This window comes from Leptonychotes weddellii, chromosome 2 (assembly GCF_054177405.1).
Source record: "Leptonychotes weddellii isolate Sample4059 chromosome 2, ASM5417740v2, whole genome shotgun sequence".
Classification (NCBI taxonomy): Eukaryota; Metazoa; Chordata; class Mammalia; order Carnivora; family Phocidae; genus Leptonychotes; species Leptonychotes weddellii.
The window spans coordinates 29,116,857-29,137,587 of record NC_138370.1 but is presented as its reverse complement, the minus strand read 5'-3'; the positions used below and the strand labels follow the sequence as shown (position 1 = coordinate 29,137,587).

The 20,731-nt window shown below is 36.5% G+C and overlaps 1 protein-coding gene across 5 annotated transcripts in view; it reads left to right on the top strand.

Annotated features, from left to right (window-relative positions):
* Positions 1-20,731, top strand: part of NSD3 (nuclear receptor binding SET domain protein 3) — a 121,425-nt gene that overhangs the window by 44,002 nt on the left and 56,692 nt on the right. For all 5 annotated transcript variants that reach the window (XM_081809204.1, XM_006741440.3, XM_006741439.3 and 2 more), the window contains exons 2-4: positions 1,854-2,572; positions 10,533-10,604; positions 11,218-11,380. In XM_081809204.1, the coding sequence (XP_081665330.1) occupies positions 1,898-2,572; positions 10,533-10,604; positions 11,218-11,380 (910 nt within the window). In that variant the 5' untranslated portion in view covers positions 1,854-1,897. The remainder of the gene's footprint in view (positions 1-1,853; positions 2,573-10,532; positions 10,605-11,217; positions 11,381-20,731) is intronic.

Sequence of the window (20,731 nt, the reverse complement as noted above, 5' to 3'; positions counted from 1 at the left end):
CCATGCCTATCCTGCAAAGTTGTTATGAGGATTAAATGAGATAATGTATAAAGTGCTTGGCCCAGAGTAGATGCTAAAAAATGAGAGTGCTGTCTAACACTTCCCTGCACCCCATCTCACTATAGAGCGATATGGGCAGTTTGATTTCCTGTATGCTCTTGTATTCATTTGTTTGCAATTTTAGAACTTCTAAAATTCTTTCCATTTGCTAACAGTTTAAACAGCAGCTGTTTAATCAGATATGCCTTGAAAAGTGTATTATCAGCAATCATTTCCCTCTTCTGTTTGCTGTTTGGGGTTATGTGCTTTATCATTATGGTAATTCCTACTAGAATCAAGATCGTAGGCGTTATTAATTGGTCATAGAATCAAACTGGACTGTAGCCTCATAGTCCTTCTTCACAGTATTCCAGGCAGCTAAAATCAGTTCATCAGATTCAATGCAGTAGAGAAATCCTCTCTGCCTTAGAGCTTTCTAGAAGAAATGTTTATGAGATAATCAAGATAATATCTGAACTGTCCATTAATCCTGTCTCAAGATGTGGGCTTGTCAAACTTTATGACAACACAGAGTGGTCTTAGAGCATTTCATAATACATGGTTATCTATATTACAACATTGTTACATAATGTGAACATCTTTAGGCACCTTCTAGAGGGGGTGCAGTAATCGTAAGAGTATAATGCAGTAACTACAATGCAAAGATTGTAATGCAATGAGCCAACTAAGAGGGTGCATCAGAATCGGCTGGAGTGTGATCTTAAAATATTGAGACTCTAGGCCTTACCACAGATTTATCGAATCAGATTCATCAGTAGATAGACATTGATTGACATGTGCATTTCGTAAAACTACCCCAGATCATTATATTTATGCTGCTGGTTAAAAACAACTAATACTATCAAGACTATAGAGAATCAGGCACCCTCACTACTGGTATGATGGTAAATTGACACTGCAAAACTGTTCTACAGGCTGTGCTATATCTATTAAAATTTCAAATCTTTCCAATAGGAATACATACATGCCCAAAGAGCTAGTTTCAAGAAAGTTTCCTGTAGACCTATTTATAATTTCAAACAATTGTGAGCAGCTAAATGATTCTCAGTACACAAATGGTTAAGTACATTGTGGTATAGATACCATAGGTGTTTACTGTGTAACTATTTAAAAAAGTATATATGAAAATTATACATGCTGATGTAGAAAGATATCTAGGATATATTGTTAAGTTGAATAAGCAAGTCACAGAATCAACCCTATTTTCAAAATTTTGTATGTAACTATATAAAGATTTGGAAGAATACTCACCAAAGTATTTACAGCGGTTATCCATGACAGAAGAATGGGAATGATGGAGAGGGAGGAGTAATAGGCCTTTTTACTTTTGTATTTAAAATATTTGCAATAAGATTTTGTTATTTTTTGTAACAACAAAGAGCCCCACTGGACAAAACATGAGTGATTTAAAAGAAGCTTGTATGGAACCTAATTTATATGTGTCAGAACATTGCTTACTTTGCAAATACCAGTTTTAACCTGAGACTTACCATTCCTAACTTGGGAAACAGAAAGGAATGCAAAACTATTCTGAATGTTTGCTAAGAGGATAAAATTTTGTTACTAAAACTGTGAAAGTAATTGAGAGTTTCAAATAGATAAGTATTTAAGGTAAAAAGCATTTGACTTGTATCAGATTTATATTGGCTGCCTGTTTTAAAAATATTTAGTGTTTGTGTATATCTGGATATGAAAACTGAGTACAGGATATTTTAGTAAATTCTTTTTCAATTGATAAGCCTCTAGCCTGTGAGGATATTAACACTTTTTAATCTCCTCTTTTAAAACTTTAGGCCCGATGAGAGAAAGGGAAAGTTAAGGATGCTGGAGCAGAACAATGGATTTCTCTTTCTCTTTCATGCAAGGGATCATGGGAAACACAATTCAGCAACCACCTCAACTCATTGACTCCGCCAACATCCGTCAGGAGGATGCCTTTGATAACAACAGTGACATTGTTGAAGATGGTGGCCAGACACCATATGAAGCTACCTTGCAGCAAGGATTTCAGTACCCACCTACAACAGAAGATCTTCCTCCACTCACAAATGGCTATCCACCATCAATCAGCATGTATGAAACTCAAACCAAATACCAGTCATATAATCAGTATCCCAATGGATCAGCCAATGGCTTTGGTGCAGTTAGAAACTTTAGCCCCACTGACTATTACCATTCAGAAATTCCAAACACAAGACCACATGAAATTCTGGAAAAACCTTCTCCTCCACAGCCACCACCTCCTCCTTCGGTACCACAAACTGTGATTCCAAAGAAGACTGGCTCACCTGAAATTAAACTAAAAATAACCAAAACTATCCAGAATGGCAGGGAATTGTTTGAGTCTTCCCTTTGTGGAGACCTTTTAAATGAAGTACAGGCAAGTGAGCACACAAAATCAAAGCATGAAAGCAGAAAAGAAAAGAGGAAAAAAAGCAACAAGCATGACTCATCTAGATCTGAAGAGCGCAAGTCACACAAAATCCCCAAATTAGAACCAGAGGAACAAAATGTAAGTTGAAACATCTTTTTGAAAAATTTTGTAATATTTCAGATTTACTGGAAGTCCAAGAGATATTTTTCAGTTTTTATCCCTTCAAATTTAAATATTTCTGGTAACTTCTTTCTTCTAATCCCTAGCAAGGAGCTTGGGATGTTATAATGGGTGTTGAGTAAAATTTTTTGACTAAATGAATGGACATGATTAGAGTGAAGAAATATTTTTAAAACATGGGACACTAAGAACCTTGCTGCTTATGTTTCTTTGTCTAATAGCTTCACTTATTTTTATTTGCTTATAATAAACTGGTTTCTAAAGATGAAGAGGAAAGGCAAGGAGATGGTTAATTATATTGCTTATCTTTATTTAGACCAACTTTTCCCAGTGTTAATGACTTAATACTCATTACTAGTGTGTTTGCTACAAAATAAACTGAAGTAATAGAAGAACTCTTTTTATTAAAATCAATTAGTATTCATATAAAAACTTCAGGTGGAATTTTTATGAGTCATCCTTCATAGGTAAGATGCATGCTGCTGAATTTTTTTTAGTATATCTGAGGTTTTAGTATGAATTTTCTTATTAATAGGTATGTAACAAATCAGTTCTAGCTTGAATGAAGTTTTTAGTTAGTATTCTAATACATGGTATGAATTGAAGACATACATTTCCTAGACTTTGATTTGGGAAGAAAATAAGTATCTATTTTGGCAACACTAGTCTGCTTTTATATCCTGTATGCCTGAATAAGTTAATTTGTTATCTTCTGTTTAAAGAATTGTTTACTTCATACCAACTCACCTTTTCCTTGGTAACTGGGTTCCAGTACTTCATACAACTCAAATGTGATCATTTTCTGGAGTAAAAGGCTACACCAATTCTAGACTCTCATGAGTCTCAGTGTAATATTTCAATATGTTTTTCTCATTTTTCTATAGTTTTATTTATTCATTTAACAGTTATTGATTAAGTACCTACTTTGTGCTAGGCACTTTTCTAAGAATTAAAGTAGGGCAATGAATGAAAATTAAAGATGCCTACTTTCAGGTTGCTTATATTTTAATAAGAGGAATGAGAAAATACATAGGTACCTACATATGAACATACGTATATAAGTTCATATAGTGTTAAGTGCTATGAAGAAAATAAAACTGGGTAAAGAAATAAAGGTATTATTTAGAGACATTTTAGCTATTCTGGTGTCTTAGTTCTGCATTTGTAAAATGAAGGCTTTGTAACTAAGTGGTTTTTAAAATGCCTTTTAATTTCTTAAATCATTTATTAAATGCTCCGCTCCCTGAACTTAGTTTACATAGTATCTTATACAGACTGTTTCTTAAGTAAATGACTACATGGAAGGAGAGAAGTTAACCTTTTGTACTCCAGATGCATTCACTGTAGCACTTTTTACCTAGACCTGCAGTGAAAAGGTATGTGATGCACTGTGACCCTTGGGAATCACAAAAACCTGAATTTGGTTAAAACAAAAGCTAAAGCTTAGTTCCTAAGAACTGTTTTGTTGGTCCTTCTTGCTTTTGCTCTAGAAAATCTAGCCAATAGGAGAATATCCAGTTTTACTTGCTGGACTAGACTTTTTACCTCCATGGATAAAGTACATTAAAAATATATTTCAAAATAGAAATAGGTCTGGAATCAGAAGCAGGATAAGACAGTCTGCTTACTTTTTGTATCTCCTATTTGTTTTATTGGAATCTAGGAAAACAGTGCAATGATATATATACTTTTTACCTTGACTATATTTTTATCATTTAGTGTAGGATACACTTTTTTTTTTTTTTTTTAAAGATTTTATTTATTTGACAGGGAGAGACACAGCGAGAGAGGGAACACAAGCAGGGGGAGTGGGAGAGGAGAAGCAGGCTTCCCGCTGAGCAGGCAGCCCGATGTGGGGCTCGATCCCAGGACCCTGGGATCATGACCTGAGCTGAAGGCAGACGCTTAATGACTGAGCCACCCAGGCGCCCCTAGGATACACTTTTTAAACTAGTTGTACTCCAGTAACTTTGTGAATGAAAAAAAGGGGAAGAAAACTAAGAACAAATAATGGAGTCATTCTTTCATGGATCCTCATCCAATTTCAGGAAAATCACTTCCCAAAAGCAGCAATTCTAATAAATCTTTCCATGTCTAAAAAGAAACTGAAACAAAAGGGAAATCATGGGAAACCTGTGATAGTTTACTAGATATTGTGTGCTTTTAGTAGCAGTGCAATGATATTTCTAATAGTCACTTTATAATGAGATTTTAAAGCCAATTCTTTGTTGGATATCTGCTATGCCTAGCTTTTTGTATCACTTAAACCTTCAGTTAATTGCTATATCCAGGGATTAGATAAGATTTAAAAGTTTTAATTATGTTCTTTTTTGGGCGCCTGGGTGGCTCAGTTGGTTAAGCGACTGCCTTCGGCTCAGGTCATGATCCTGGAGTCCCGGGATCGAGTCCCACGTCGGGCTCCCTGATCAGCAGGGAGTCTGCTTCTCTCTCTGACCCTCCCCCCTCTCATGCTCTCTATCTCATTCTCTCTCTCAAATAAATAAATGAAATCTTTTAAAAAAAAATTAATTATGTTCTTTTTTAGTAAATCATGTGGGGCATAATTTAAGATTTCATTATTTAGGATTTTACAATATCTTGAGGCAAAAGAATATCAATTTGACTGAAGATAGAGATGTAGAAAGTGATATTGATTGCACTAATTCCTATCAAGACTGTTGCCTGAAAGTTGAGTTTTTGGCAAAAATCCAGGGTTTTTTGTTTTGTTTCTCTCCCTCCCCCATCCTTTTTTCACCTTGTCCCCTTTCTTCCTTCCCTTTTTCTCTTTGTTACTCTCTCCCTTCCCTCCTCCCTTTTTTTCCAAAGAGAAAAAAGAGTTCTTGTTAGTTGAATTTTGATTAATTAAAATTTATCACACATGGGGAATAATTATAAATATAAGAGATGGATGCCATAAAAGTTGTACTCCATTCTGGTAATAGAACTTTAAAGCTAGAGCTCCCAAGGCTCTTGCTTGTTGTTAGTGTCATACTTCAGTACTGTACAGAGGACCAGTGATGTTCACAAAGTAATTGGTTTTGTAACCTTATGGTTTTGTTTTGTTTTTTAATTAGGTTTCATTAACTTGAACAACATTTATTTTGTTTCCCTTAGGACAGTTTCTTTTAAGTGTTCAATTTTTCATACCCTTGTGCCTCCTGGTTGTTACTAAGGGTCCAAGCCCTTGCTTGGTGTTTAGCATTGTAGAGGGCTTAGAAATGAAAGAGGAGCTCAAGTGAGAGTCTCCTGACTCTCACTGGACAGCTCCCCTCCCCAGATGCTTTAGAGAGGCATAATGAGAACTGGGTGCTTGGAGAAAAAGTTTGAAATGATGGTCCTTACGCTGGATTTGCTTCTGTATATAATTTTGTTCCTTAAAAGCCCACTCATAGGTTCTTTCTTGAACAAACAATCTCATTTAAATTAATAGATAATGATTTCACTCATTACTTTTTTCTTTTCTTTTTTCTTGGTATTTGATCTTGCAAATATTTCCTCCCAATTCTGAGCTGTTTGGCCTTCTAAAGAGTGGCTGTTATTTGGAACAACCTAAGTGTATCTTCTCAACAATAAAATGTGTCCAAACATCTCGGCAGCAGGAGAGCTGAGATCACTATTGAAATTGTATATTTTGTAATGCTGGTTTAGCTGTTTTTCCTCTTATCAAATTAGAAACATGTGGAAGTGTTTCTGCGTGTCTTCCTCCTTGGCAGGTGTCATGCCTCCGGCATGTGAGTGTAGGCCCTATTCAAACATTGTTCTTCCACCAGCACCTCAGTGGGCTTATCCACTAAGACTAGTCTCATTAACTCTTAGCTTGCCATTTTTACTCATAAAAAGCCAAATAGTGACTTTGGTTCCATTAGCACTAAGTTAGAGGTTATGTTTGTTTCAGAGTCTTAGGTCTTAAAATTCTTAGAAGCTGTTCACATGCAAAAAGTTCTTTTTGTACAGATGTTTTAGTGTTTAAGATTATGCAGTTATTCAGAAAGTAAAAGAAAAATGCATGAATAATTTATTGCCTTTGAATTTTTCTTTCCACCTTAAATGTGGATGTAAGTTTTTTAAAAAGAGTATGATTTTGCTTAATGTTTTGAAAATTATTAGGGGTTAGGAATTCTGCCAGATTTGATGCATATTATTCATCTTAATAAAGCTCTTGTGTTTTAATAAAAGCACTAGGCCAAATTTTTTTAAAAGGAATATTTTGGATAATTAATTTTATTTTAGTTGCTCTCTTAACGTATTTTTTCCTATTTAAGAAACTTGGAATATAGGTCTTTCCATATGGAATCAACTAAAAATGTAAAAAAGCAGTATATACCTGTAAAATCAAAAATTTAAAACTAAGGAGAGCTAACTCACTGTCATCTTTTTCTCTGACGCTCTCTTCCTAAAGCAACACTATTAGTACCAGAAAGGGTATCTTTTGTCCTTACTTGATTTTAATCTCTTTTAAGCTTATCTATCCTTTGAACAACTAAAGGAAAATGGATGTTATACCCAGAAGTATTTTATCTGTTGGCATTTTCTGACTCATTTTTTCTTGACTCCTAAGCATTTGACTTCCATTGACCATGTTGTCTTAAAAACTTCACCCCTTAACTGGTGTTTATGATACTATGTTATCTGTTAACCGGTTTATCTCCTTACCCTTTCTTTTGGGCTCAAGTCAAGGCCTACTGGATATTTCTCCCATCCAAGTACTAACCAGGCCCAACCCTGCTTAGGTTCTGAGATCAGATGAGATCAGGCACATTCAGGGTGGTATGGCTATAGACTAAATGCCTACTGGAGATTTCTATTTTGCTCATGCATTAGCACATTTTACAATATATATTTCCTTTCTATCATCGCAGCATCCTTATTCAACTTTTTTCTTTCTTTTATATATATAGTCTTGAAAGCTTAGAATAAATCTTAGGCTTATTTCTTACCCTTGCGATTGTTTTCCTTTTAAAATGACTCTGTAAACAATTTTAACAGTGTTTCAAGCTAGCCTGAAGGAAAAGCAAACATCCTGGAACAAACCATAAAAAAATTTAAAAAAATAAGACATTTGAATATTAAAAGTTTTGAAGGAAATCCTTTCTTTAATCCAGAAAGGGAAATTGTTAATGGGCTTCAGACCAGTTCTTACAATGATAGTAGGATTCTGTTGTTTGGCAAAGATGAGTCACTCCTTATCTATCTGCCCTCAAAAGGAGTTACAGAGATCCCTTACACCTAGACATCATGAAGATTGAATGTGCGGAGGAGGATGACTCGCTTTCTTAGCGGCATATGTACTTCCTCAAGTGGCCTTGTCTTCCTGTGGTAGCTTGAGAATGAGAAGTTGAGGTGAAGGCTTAAGCTACTTTTGTAGATTGAAGTGAAGCTACCCAAAGGGCCTATGCAAATGGGGACAGTATTTCAGACTGCTTTATTATTATACGAGCAGTCTGGAAAACAGTTTTCATTTGAACATAGATTTTTCTTTCCTTGCTCAGTGAGTGTGTCCTATTAGATTGCATAGTCCTGATACCACCACAGACACATCTGACAGAGCACATTTTGTGCCCGTCAACAAGTTGCCACTACCTTTTTTTCCAAAATACTCTCCACATAATAGCTAACATGATTTTTTTAAAACATAAATTGGTGTATGTTACTTCTCTACCTAATCCTCTTTGGTGGCTTTTTATTGACCTTAATATAAAACACTTGACTATACTTACAAGGTCCTTGTATTATAGTCTGCCTCCCCTCTCTCATCTTGTAACCTCTCTTCTTTGGGCAATTAAGTCAGTTGTAAAGTCCTTCCTGAAATTTCTACTTTTTAAACCCCAGGAACTTCACAAGTTCCATGCCTTCTTTCTGGAATGTTCTTCTGCCCACTTTTTATTAGACTAACTCCTCTTCCTCTGATTCTCCGATTATAATTGACTTTCTCAGAGAGGCCTTTCTTGACCTTCATATTTAAAGATATACCCCCCCATTATTTCTCTTCATACATTTACATTATATAAGTGTATGTTTTTATTTGTTTAATGTCTGTCTGTCCTGCTCAACTGTAAGCTTTTTGAGGTGAGGGATCAAATGTATTTGTTCATCATTGCATACCCACCTACTAGAACAGTGCCTGGAAAGTCATAGGCACTGTTGAATAAACGACTGATACTTGGGGTTTGGGATATTAGTCTGGCTTATCATTTCCTAATAGTTACAAACTTTTCTACAATTTTTTCTTTAATAAAACTTTGTTTTTACTGTTTTTACAACAGTGTCTTGAATTAATTGAAAATTTTAAATAGCTTCTAGAATTACCCATATTTTTAAATTGGAATTAAGACTTAATTTGATGGCTGTATCTCTCTTTATGCCATCTAAATTAAGTTCTGTTCTTTGACAAGTGAGAAGTTTTAAAAAATCTTTTAAATTACAAAGTAATCTGCTTTTTAAAGGAAATACAAATAACACAAAAATACAGATCTTCCTTTACCATTTCCCTAACCTCATTCCCCAAAGATAACTACTTTTATCAATCTGATATAAAATGTATCAAACCTTTTAATATGGGCTATTTTAAAATAAAAAGTTAGAAGATGTTGACAGACCTGTAGATTACTGACATGAAATAATGCTATACTTAACCATCCTCTGCTTAGATTTTCTCATTTTGTTTTCTGTAGCTAGTTTCTTAAAATATAATTGCCCAATTGAAGAGTGATATATTTTGAATTTTGATAGATACTTCTAAGTAGCCTTCCCAAAGAGTTGCAGAAATTAATTTTTAAGTAACATATGTGTGGGTTTTATTATTGGAAAAATAATGTTTATCATAGACAATTTGACAGATACAGAAAAGCATACCAAAAGAATCACTTTTTCCATCACCTGGTGGTATTCTAATTTTTCTTTCTGTGCACATTAAAAAAAATTATTTTGGGGTGCCTGGGTGGCTCAGTCAGTTGAGCGGCTGCCTTCGGCTCAGGTAATGATTCCAGGGTCCTGGGATCGAGCCCCACATCAGGCTCCCTGCTCAGTGGGGAGCCTGCTTCTCCCTCTTTCTCTGCCTGTGGCTCCCCCTGCCTGTGCTCTCTCTCTGTCAGATAAATAAATAAAATCTTTAAAAAAATAAATAAGAAGAAATTATTTTTCCAAGATTGGAATCATACTATACAAACTGCTTTGAAATTTGCTTTTTTCAAATAACATTATATTGTCATTTTCCTATGTCATTTTATTTATTTTTTCAAAAGATTTTATTTTTAAGTAATCTCTGCACCCAATGTGGGGCTTGAACTCACAAACCCAAGATCAAGAGCCGCATGCTCTACCAGCTAAGCCAGCCAGGCACCCCCCCATGTCATTTTAAAATATATTTATATTACTTCACTGTCTAGTTATACTATACCCTATTTAATTTAAATTACTGGACATCTAGATTGTTTTCTAATATTTGCTCTTATAAATAGGACTAGTGTGCATATCTTTCTGTGTGTATATTTATATCTCTCAGTGCTTTTCAGTATACATATACATTTAGAAGTGGATTTGCTTGATCAGAGTCTGAAAATTTAAGGATTTTCATACATGCCAAATTGCTCTCCTGAAAAATTCCAAGTTACATCATACTAGCAATCTCAGAGTGCTCATTTTTCTGCACCCTGTTAGGTTAAAAAAACAACAGCAACAACAATCAACACATTAAGTTTTAAAAGTAATAAGAAATGAGATCTAGCTATGGTGTGGAATGGAACATGAATTTAAGACATAGCGTCATGTATTGCACTAGTTGAATTCTTACTACCTACATTATTCAGTTAATAAATGTCCTTCATTTTCTTTGCTATTTAGTTTTGATTTCTTTTTGTGTATGTCGTTGTTCTTTGGTTGGCTGCCATTTTGTTCTTTTTATCTATACCTTTTCACCTAGAGACCAAATGAGAGGGTTGACACTGTGTCAGAAAAACCAAGAGAAGAGCCAGTACTAAAAGAGGAACCTCCGGTGAGTTGCTCTATTGAATATTGTCTAACCAGGGATGGTGTAAGAAGGTGAAAGCAGGGTGATTAAATTATAACACATTCCATACGTATTATTACAGTTCCATACTTCTGGATTTCAGAAATTATACTGAAATAAATCTTGGAGCTGGTTTAAGAGGTAGATACTTTCAGTGAATTATTTTTCTTTTCAAAACTATGACCACTTTTTCTTACTGAAGTATAATTGACATATATCATATTAGTTTCAGGTGTACAACATATTGATTTGTTATGAAAATACATTACAAAATGATCACCACAAGAAGTCTAGTTACCGTCTGTCACCATATAAAATTACAAAAATATTTTTATGACCATTTTTAATGGATTATGTGAATTCTCAAGATGCCTTATCAATAATAAGACATCAGAAACATCAGTCCTATTTTCAGTATTTGGAGTGGGGTTCATTATTTTCCTTCTCTTCCTTTTTGCTACTTATGGTTAAGTGTCAGGGAAAGTATAATTGAAGATAAATTTTACATGGTAGCATGCTTAAAGTACTTTGTTCCTAGTTTCTTTTTTTTTTTTTTTAACTTTCTTTGCTGATGAAGTTTTATGAACTTTTCCTATAGGTTCAGCCAATATTATCTTCTGTTCCAACAACAGAAGTGTCTGCTGGTGTTAAGTTCCAGGTTGGCGATCTTGTTTGGTCTAAGGTGGGAACCTATCCTTGGTGGCCTTGCATGGTTTCAAGTGATCCCCAGCTCGAGGTTCATACCAAAATTAACACAAGAGGTAAGTAAAGGCCCACGTAGATATTAAATAAAAGGTTGGGGAAAAAAATTGAATCTTAAATGTTGTATATGACTATAAGGATATACACAGGAGGGGCACCTGGGTGGCTCAGCTGGTTAAGCATGTAACTCTTGATTTCAGCTCATGGTCTCATGGGCCATGGGATCGAGGCTGCATTGGGCTCCGTGCTCAGTGGGGAGTCTGCTTGAGGGTTCTCGTCCTCTGCCCTTCCCCCCACTCATTCTCTCTCTCTCTAAGGTAAATAAATAAATCTTTAAAAAAAAAAAAGAAAGAATATGCATATAATCTAACACCAGAATATCAGTTTTTAATGACCAGTGATTTAATTATGATCTTAATGGGCAAAAAGCCTCTATACAACTGATATGGTCCTTGTTTTCCCTTATAACACCCTGCATTTGTTTTATAATTTCTTCTGTACTTCTTTAAAAACCTTTATCTGACTGATATCTCATGTGAATTCCAAAAGAAAGCAGTTGAGTAAGTAATAAGATGTCTTATATGAGCTTAGTAGGCATTTGGGCCATGCTTTTGTTGTATGTCTTATTTCATCATTGACTCCTTTGAGTAGTAATTTTTTACCCACATAAGTGCTTTTCATCCTGATAAAATTTTCAGGATGCTTTTTCCCTCCACTCCATTTTTGAATCTGCAAATTTACTGAGACATCCTTATAAATTCAATACAACATAAACGTACAGCTTGAATCTAGCTATTTAGCATAGGAATATTAATAAATGTTAAGAAAAGATGTGTTCTAACTTTTCTCTAATTTTTTTCATGGGTTTGTCTAAAACATGTGGATTAGATTTCTGATATTCTAGCATTTGGAATGGACTTGCTTAGTTAGCCAGGGGAAGGTTTGAGCTTGGAATTTATTTCTGGATATTTGCTTTGTGAACTCACTCTTGTTATGTTTTGAATTCCTTATTGTTTGTGACAACTTTGTGCCTATTTCTTTTTCTCTTTAAACTTTCTGTCTTGCTACCTGTTCACTGTTAATGAAGAGAAGAAATGTCTACATAAGTCTTGCAAGTCAGATTTGTGACAAGATCAGCCGTATCTGTAACTTTTGTGCTACATAGCCAGTAATCTGCCCTGGTACAGAAGGCAGTTATCTGTCATTATAACCTGCTGATTCAAGATTGGGTAACTGGAAGCATCAGTGGGGCAGAAGTAAAAACAACAACAACAAAAAAAACCATTGTTGAATGTCTACTTTCATGCAAGACACTGTGTTAAGCAATTCTCTTATATATTTTATGCAGTCCACATAGCAGCAACACTACGAAGTAGGTACTGTTATTATCCTTATGTTTTGACTAAGTAGAGTTTCCGAGAGTCCTTATTCCATAACCTCCACTCTTTTTTTTTTTTAAAGATTTTATTTATTTTATTATTTATTTGACAGAGAGAGAGACACAGCGAGAGAGGGAACACAAGCAGAGGGAGTGGGAGAGGGAGAAGCAGGCTTCCCGCAGAGCAGGGAACGCGATGCGGGGCTAGATCCCAGGATCCTGGGACCATGACCTGAGCCGAAGGCAGACGCTTAACGACTGAGCCACCCAGGCGCCCCTCCACAACCTCCACAACCTCCACTCTTAAACATCCTATGTATTAGAAGGAAAGTAATTGAATTCATCTAGTCATAATTTACCAAGGTTGGGGGGAAGGCAGTCCTAGTTCTTTCATTTATTACTGATTACTAAGTGTTGGACTAGTATTCTCTGAGTACCTTGCAGGTTTAATAATGTTTGTGTCCATGAATGGGAGAAGAAAGGGACAGGGATTTCCCAAAGGACCAAGCCTTTTTAAATTTTAATTCCAGGTAACATACGGTGTTATATTAGTTTCAGGTGTATAATATAGTAATTCAACACTTCCATACATCACCCTGTGCTCATCACAAGTGCACTCCTTAATCCCTGTCACCTATTTAACCCATCCCCCCACGTATCTCCCCTCTGATAACCATCAGTTTGTTCTCTATAGTTGAGAGTCCGTTTCTTGATTTGTCTCTCTCTCTTATTTTTTACCTTTGCTTGTTTTGTTTGTTAAATTCCACGTATGAGTGAAATCATATGGTATCTGACTTATTTTGCTTAGCATTATACTCTCTAGTTCCATCCATGTCATTGCAAATGGCAAGATTTCATTCTTTTTATGGCTGAGTTACACACACACACACACACACACACACACACACACACTACATCTTCTTTTTTTTTTTTTTTTTAAAGATTTTATTTATTTATTTGACAGAGAGAGACACAGCGAGAGAGGGAACACAAGCAGGGGGAGTGCGAGAGGGAGAAGCAGGCTCCCCGCAGAGCAGGGAGCCCGATGCGGGACTCGATCCCAGGACCCTGGGATCATGACCTGAGCCGAAGGCAGTCGCTCAACTGACTGAGCCACCCAGGCGCCCACACTACATCTTCTTTATTCACCAGTTGATGGATACTTGGGCTGCTTCCGTATCTTGGCTATTGTAAATAGTGCTGCTATAAACATAAAGTGCATGTATCCCTTTCAGTTAGTATTTTTGTGTTCTTTGGGTAAATACCCAGTAGGGCAATTGCTGGATCATAAGGTAGTTCTGTTTTTAACTTTTTGAGGATATTCCATACTGTTTTCCACAGTGGCTGCAGCAGTTTGCATTCCCACCAACAGTGCAAGAGGGTTCCCCTTTCTCTGCATAGTTGCCAACACCTGTTGCTTCTTTTTTTTTTTTTTTAAAGATTTTATTTATTTATTTGAGACAGAGAGAATGAGAGAGAGAGAGCACATGAGAGGGGGGAGGGTCAGAGGGAGAAGCAGGCTCCCCGCCGAGCAGGAAGCCCGATGCGGGACTCGATCCAGGGACTCCAGGATCATGACCTGAGCTGAAAGCAGTCGCTTAACCAACTGAGCCACCCAGGCGCCTAACACCTGTTGCTTCTTGTGTTGTTAATTTAGACATTCTGACAGGTGTGAGATTATATCTCATTGTAGTTTTGATTTGCATTTCCCTGATGATCAGTGATGATTAGTATCTTTCATGTGTCTGTTAGGGCAAAGCCTTCCTAAATAAAATAATCCATGTACCTGTCTGGGTCTCTGGAGCACTCTGGGGTATTAGATCATGTGAGAGTTGTGGCTCTTCAATTCTCTCTCCTTAGAAAAGCATGCTTTTGAAATTATATAGAGTTTCACATTTAATTACTCTATGAAAACCTGCTAATTACAGCTTTTTTATGGGATACAAGTGAAAGCACAATTTTATGCCGCATCTGTATTTCAAAGGAAGTATTTAAATTTAGGAATTAATCTAATATGGTCTGGAATTCCCTAGGTAATCTCCTGCTTTACTGCTGGTAAAATTTGTTTGTATGATTGAGAAAACCAGAACTCTGAGAATTTAGAAATTTTTTAAAGTTTAAATTAATTAAAAGTGTATTTTGAGGGGCGCCTGGGTGGCTCAGCCGTTAAGCGGCTGCCTTCGGCTCAGGTCATGATCCCAGGGTCCTGGTATCGAGCCCTGCATCGGGCTCCCTGCTCGGCGGGAAGCCTGCTTCTCCCTCTGCCTGCTGCTCCCCCTGTTTGTGTTCCCTCTCTCGCTGTGTCTCTATCAAATAAATAAAATCTTTAAAAAAAAAAAAGAGTGGAGGTTATGGAATAAGGACTCTCTGAAACTCTATTTACTTATTCAAAACATAAGGATAGGGCGCCTGGGTGGCTCAGTTGGTTAAGCATCTGCCTTTGGCTCGGGTCATGGTGTCGGGGTCCTGGGATCGAGCCCCGCATCGGGCTCCCTGCTCAGCGGGAAGCCTGCTTCTACCTCTCCCACTCCCCCTGCTTGTGTTCCCTCTCTTGCTGTGTCTCTCTCTATCAAATAAATAAATAAAATCTTTTTTTTAAAGTATATTTCGATATTTTTAATTTTCTTTTTTGCAGTAGTTTTTAAAATAATAGCTTTCTTGAGATATGATTTACATACAAATTAGTGATTTTTAGTACATTTACGGAGTTGTGCAGTCATCACTACATCTAATTTTAAAACTTTTTTTTAAAAGACTTTATTTGGGTCACGTGGGTGGCTCAGTTGTTAAACGTCTGCCTTTGGCTCAGGTCATGATCCTAGGATCATGGATGAGCCCCGCGTCGGGCTCCCTGCTCAGCGAGAAGCCTGCTTCTCCCTCTCCCACTGCCCTACTTGTGTTCCCTCTCTCGCTGTCTCTCTGTCAAATAAATTTTAAAAAATCTTAAAAAAAAAGTGTTAAAAAAATAAATAAAAGGCTTTATTTGACGTTGTGGGAGCGAGCTTGCATGAGTGAGGGAGGGGCAGAGGGGAAGAGAGAATCCCAAGCAGACTCCCCGCTGAGTGCAGAGCCCAAACCAGGGCTGGATCTCACCACCCTGAGATCATGACCTGAGCTGAAAACAAGAGTCAGACACTTAACCAACTGGGCCACCCAGGTGCTCCTGGAACATTTTCCTCAACCCAAAATGAAATCCCATGTCCATTAGCAGTCATTCCCCATTCCTCCTCTCTTCCCCCAGCGCTAAGCAACCACTAGCTACTTTTTGTCTCTATAGATTTGCCTTTTCTGGACATTTCATATAAATGGAACCATATAACATACAGCCTTTTGTGTCTGGCTTCTTTCACTTAGCCTCATGTTTTAGAGGTTCATGTTGTGGCATCTGTCAGTACTTCTTTTTTTGTTGCCAAATAGTATTCCATTGTATAGCTGTATGCAGTGCAGTTTTAGAGAAAGTTTTCTGTTTTTCTGAAAATCAAAAAAACACAGTATAAAAATTTTATTGATATGTTCACACATGATGACTGTGAAGCATTTTGTGTTGCTTGTTATCTAAACAACCTTGTAAAATTTTTCTTAATTATTTTTAAATAGTAGTCATTGATTTCCATATTATTGGTCCATATTACTAGATTCTTAGCTTTGGAAAAAATAACAGTTTTTACACATAAAGATCAAATTCTTTGTAAGAGCATGTGGAAAGATGTTTGTATCACATGTCTGTTTTAAGTTATATTTCATTGTTGTGGTCTCATCTTAAGTTTCTTTTTCTTTTTTTTTCTTCAGGCTTTATTGAGGTGTAATTGACCAAAGTTATATATATTTAAAGTGTACATACAACATAATGATTTGATATACATATACTTTGGTCAATTTTCATATCCAGCACTTCACACAGTTATTTTTGTGTGTGGTGAGAATGCTTAAGATCTACACTCTCAACAACTTTCATGTATATAATACAGTATTTTTTTTTTTTTAAGATTTTATTTATTTGACAGAGAGAGAGATAGCAAGAGCAGGAACACAAGCAGGGGGAGTGGGAGAGGGAGAAGCAGGCTTCCAGCTGAGCAGGGAGCCTGACGCAGGGCTCGATCCCAGGACCCTGGGATCATGACCTGAGCTGAAGGCAGACGCTTAACGAACTGAGCCACCCAGGCGCCCCTGTAATACAGTATTATTAACTATAGTAACCATGCTGTACATTAGATTCCTAGAACGTATTCATCTTTTTTTTTTGCGAAAGAGAGAATGAGAGAGAGCATGAGAGGGAGGAGGGTCAGAGGGAGAAGCAGACTCCCTGCTGAGCAGGGAGCCCGATGTGGGACTCGATCCCGGGACTCCAGGACCATGACCTGAGCCGAAGGCAGTCACTTAACCAACTGAGCCACCTAGGCGCCCGAACGTATTCATCTTATGACTGAAGGCTTATACCCTTTGACTAGCATCTCCCTATTTCTCTCCCACCCCAGCCCCTGATAACTGGCAACCATCATTCTACATTGTTTCTATGAGTTGGACTTTTTTTTTAAAGATTCCACATACAAGTAAGATCATATGGTATCTGTCTTTCTCTGTCTGACTTATTTTCACTTAGCACAGTGTCCACTAGGTTTGTCCATTCTGGCAGGATTTCCTTTTATCTCATGGCTGAATAATCATTTTAAGTTTAAAAGTTAAAAATGAAATGCTTTTTCTGCATATAACAATACAAAATATATATATAGTCAGAAGTGAAAAGTGCCTATAATTTCATCCTTCAGATAATGTAACTACTGTTAAAAGTTTGAGAGTAGGGGCACCTGGGTGGCTCACTGGGTTAAGCATCTGACTCTTGATTTTGGCTCAAGTCATGATCTCACGGTTGTGAGATAGAGCCCCATGTCAGGCTCTGCGCTGGGCGTGGAGACTGCTTAAGATTCCCTCTCTGCCTCCTGCTCACACTTGCTCTCTCTCCCTCTTAAAAAAAAAAAGTTTGAGAGTAATTATATTTCTCTATGTATATTGTAATTAATAGGACAGTAAATATTTTTACTGAGAGTTTTTTTTTTTAAGATTTTATTCATTTATTTGACAGAGAGATCACAAGTAGGCAGACAGGCATGCAGGCAGGCAGAGGGAGAAGCAGGCCCCTCAATGAGCACGGAGCCTGATGCGGGGTTCGATCCCAGGACCCTGGGATCATGACCTGAGCTGAAGGCAGACGCTTAATGGACTGAGCCACCAGGTGCCCCTACTGAGAGTTTTAAATGGTATCATATTATACCTATTGTAACTTTTATTTTTATTTATTTTTAATTTATTTAAATTCAATTAACATAGTGTATTATTAGTTTCAGAGGTTGAGTTTAGTGATTCATCAGTTGCATATAACACCCAGTGCTCATTATACCCTGTGCCCTCCTTAATGTCCATCATCCAGTTACCCCATCCCCCTCCCTCTCCCCTCCAGTAGCCCTCAAGTGTGTTTCCTATGATTAATAGTCTCTTATGGTTTGTCTCCCTCTCTGATTTCATTTTGTTTTATTTTTCCCTCCCTTCCCCTGTGCTCCACTGTTTTGTTTCTTAAATTCCACATATGAGTGAGATCATATAATTGTCTTTCTATGATTGACTTATTTCGCTTAGCATAATACCTTCTAGTTCCATCCACATTGTTGCAAATGGCAAGATTTCATTTTTTTGATGGCTGAGTAATATTCCATTTGGGGTGTGTGTGTGTGTGTGTGTGTGTGTATGTATGTGTGTGTGTGTGTGTACCACATCTTCTTTACCTATTGTAACTTTTAATCCTAACTTTTTTTTTTAGTTTAAAACTGGATGGTTTTACCTTTATATTATTTTTCTTAAATAAAAACATTTCCAGGGCACCTGGATGGCTCAGTCATTTGAGTGACTGGAGATTTTGGCTCAGGTCATGATCCTCAGGGTCGTGGGGTCAAGCCCCATGCAGGGCTCCACACTCAGCCGGGAGTCTGCTTGAGATTCTCTCCCTCTGTCCCTCCCCGCCACGTATGTGTGCACATGCATTCTCTCTCTCTAAAATAAATAAATAAATCTTTAAAGAGAAAATCTCCTCTGCATTTTTCTTTTGGAATTCAGCCCATTATTCAAACGCAGATGTGCTTGCTTCTCATTTTTTCAGGTCTTTAGGTTTCTATTTCATTCATAGTTCTTTGGCCAGGAGAAAATAAAGTGATAATAACAAAGAGGCAAATTGTTTAATTTGTTTCATCTGTACTAATGATTTAATAGAGGAAGAAGTTGAAAATAAAGATTAAAATGAGATTGTGTCATCTCTGAGTTTTAGTTTTCATGTTTTTAACTATAATTTAAAGACTGTTTCTGAATAACTGACTTTTGAAAACAGATTATGCCCTGTGTTCTTTTAACCCTATCACCTGTACCCACTACCATATCTTCCAGACTCACCTGTTAGTTTAGGTTATATTTCTTTTTTTGTCCCTAAAAACCCTTGGACTTTTGATAAACCTTCTTTGATTAATTATAGTCAAATTTGTGCTTGCCTCTTCCCTCTCAGATTAGATTATATGGAAATCGAATTGTGTGTGTATTTCTCTCTTATAGGCTATTTTTTACATAAGAAATTTTAATCTGGTTTCAAAATAATTCCTTAGATAATCTCCCATTAATGTCTAATAAAATTTAAAAATTTTCAAATCCAAGATATAATCGATTTCAGATAACTGAGTTCAATTTAAGCTTATACCTACATTTTTCTAGTTAGGATCTGCTTCTTACCTTTCTCTGCCTACCTGAATTATCTTGGATTCGCCAAGACCAGTTATACAGTACTCTGTTAACCTGAGACATTTTCTGTAGAGTTGTGTTTTTCAAACTATGTATGGTAAAAGACCAGTTTTTGTTCGTTTTTTAAAAATTTCCAATCCACCATGGATCAATACTTACATAAAATACAATAAAAGTAACTATTACAAAAAGGAAAGGCCTTCTCCTCAAGATCCCTGATCATGTGCCTAAATGTCATGACAATGTCAAATTATCATAGTTTCTAAATGCTTACTTTTCTGTGCTTATTTTGTCACAGACTGGCTTGTTATGGGAACCACACTTGGAGAGTAGCACTGTTGTAGAACAGCAGTTCTCAGATATTTTGGTCCCAGAACCCCTTTTACTCTTAAAATTTGAAGACTCTAAAACACTTTTGTTTACATGGATTCTGTCTGTTACTATTTATTTCAATTTGGAAATTAAAACTAAGAGAATTTAAAAATATTTACTAATTCATTTAAAAATAATCCATTATGTTATCATTATATTTTTATGAAAAATAACTATTTTCTCAAAAATACTACTGAAAAGAATAGTATTTTACATCATTGCAAATCTCTTTAATGTCTGGCTTAAGTGAAGATACTAGATTCTTGTATCTGCTTCTACATTCATTCTGTTACGATTTTTTGTTTTGGTTGAACTATATGAAGATAATCTGACTTCAGGCAGATGTGTAGTTGAAAAAGGATAGTGTATTTTAATAGCCTTTTTAGGTAATTGTGGATATATTTCTTTGATATTACACCAAAACTCAATAAGTGGTGGGTTAGTTCCAATATGGAATCTGAAATCATATCCATAAACTTTTTGTACTTTGTTACATTGAAATCCATTGGTTCTGTCTTGCACTTTGGATGAATCTTTTACCTTTCATGATTTTATAACATCATATATTGGCCATTTAAAAAATACTGGTTTTGGGGTGCCTGGGTGGCTCAGTTGGTTAAGTGTCTGACTTTCACTCAGGTCATGATCTCAGGGTCCTGGGATTGAGCCCACCCCCCCGTGGGGCTCTGCACTAAGCATGCTTGTCTCCCCCCCACCCCCTCTGCAGGCACGCTCTCTTCTTTCTCTCTTTCTCAAATAAATAAAATTTTAAAAAATAAAAAATATTGGCTTTACCAAGTGAGACATATCTTCCAAATGTTGACACATCCTTCTATAGATTTTTTTTTCTTTAGAGTGTGCACAGGAGCTGGGGGACGGGCAGAGG